Raw genomic sequence first — 1460 nt, forward strand, 5'->3', positions numbered from 1 at the left:
CCTCCCTAGACGCCCCGCGCGCGCCCCCCGCTGTGCCAAGACCCAGGCCGGGCTCCCCAGTGGACGTTCAAGAAGCCCCATCCTCCAGTGTGACTCAGACTGTGCTAACCATCCTCCCCCGCCCTCCTGCCCATCTGGTCCCCAGACCCCTCCAGGGATTCCACCCAGGCTCCCAGGCCCAGCTGGGGTCCCTGGTGGGGGAGGGCTCTGGGCTTGCTTGCTCCTGGCCTGCACCACCCTGGCGTGCCCCAGCCCTAGCATCTCCCCTGGAGGGCAGGGTTGACTCTCTCTCTCTCTCTCTCTCTCCCCCTCAGCTTGGTCCAGAGCTGCGTACCCAGGAGGGGCCCCCAAGTCTGAGCTTTGCACCATAAAGGCCCCTCCTAAAGGCAGGCTTTCAGGAACCCTGGATCAGCCTCTTCTGTGGGCAAGAGCTCTCCGGGAAGAGGATTCAGCCCCTTGGACCCTGGTACCCAGCATAGGGTTAAGCACAGGGGCAGGGACTCCTGATGTGGGAAGATTCTGGAGGAGAGGGAAAGGGTGTCAGACCCAGGAGTCCTCCCCAGGGCCAGAAGCAACCAAGATCCCCCTAAGGATTTTATCCTCTCTGTCCAAAGATCGCCCAGGAGTCCTTGTCAGATCAGTGAGACTGGACTGGAGTGTGACAACCCAGACCTGGGCCACACTCACCTTGCTTAGGAGGGGCTTGTCGCCCTGTGTCCGACACACCACAGCACAGATACGCACAGCCAGCTCAGGGCCAGATGAGGGCCCGCCTGGGGGAAGATGGGAGGTCTCAGCCCAGCACAGAGCAGCCAGGCGCCACGCCAAGCTCCTATGCCTGGCAGGCCAGGCTGCTCTCACCTGTAAAGGGCAGCCGGACAGGTGGGCACACGGCCTCCACCAGGACACTCTCCTCCTCCTCCAGTTTCTCCAGCAACGCCAGCACTGTGTCCACCACCGCACCCGGTTCTACCCGTGAGTGCAGACGTAACGCCTGCCGCCCCCGCCAGCGCCAGCCACTGGGCTTCACGGCCACCTGCAGCAGGGACAGGTAAAGAGGCCTCCTTGACACCACCCTTGTCTCTGCAGGGTGGGATGCTCACACCACAGGAGCCAATGAGTAAACTAAGGCAAGAGGGCAGGGGATTGCACTAGAGATGGGGCCGTGTCGGGACCGAAAGGTAGGGACAGCTTCCCAGCAGGACTGGGTAACCATGCGTGGGTCCCCTCCTGCTGGTCCAGACCTCAGGTCGGGCAGGACCCTGTTACCTGCAGGACATCCCCCAGGGCCTCGGAGCGCAGAAAGGCCCCCACTTCCTCTTTCACCAGGGCTTCCTGGCCCTCTTTGCCACTCAGCTCCACCAGCCGTAGTCCCGGGCTGGCCTCCCCTCCCCGCAGCAGCCCCGGTGGCTTGTAGGTGAAAGCCAGGGTGGCTGGCACGGCCACACCACCCCGCTGGG

The 1460-nt window shown here is 63.9% G+C and overlaps 1 protein-coding gene across 1 annotated transcript in view; it reads right to left on the reverse strand.

The window, feature by feature from the left end:
• Positions 1 to 687: 687 nt before the first annotated feature.
• The window catches only part of LOC103251739 (carnosine synthase 1-like), a gene marked incomplete at its 3' end in the record, with an annotated part of 8361 nt that continues 7588 nt past the window's right edge, over positions 688 to 1460 (reverse strand). The window contains 3 exon segments of the mRNA XM_021708718.1: positions 688 to 773; positions 862 to 1036; positions 1270 to 1460. The exon segment at positions 1270 to 1460 is cut by the window's right edge and continues 24 nt beyond it. Of these exon segments, the coding sequence (XP_021564393.1) occupies positions 688 to 773; positions 862 to 1036; positions 1270 to 1460 (452 nt within the window).

The sequence above is a fragment of the Carlito syrichta genome, unplaced genomic scaffold, assembly GCF_000164805.1.
Source record: "Carlito syrichta isolate Samal-C Ts95f unplaced genomic scaffold, Tarsius_syrichta-2.0.1 Scaffold144300, whole genome shotgun sequence".
Classification (NCBI taxonomy): Eukaryota; Metazoa; Chordata; class Mammalia; order Primates; family Tarsiidae; genus Carlito; species Carlito syrichta.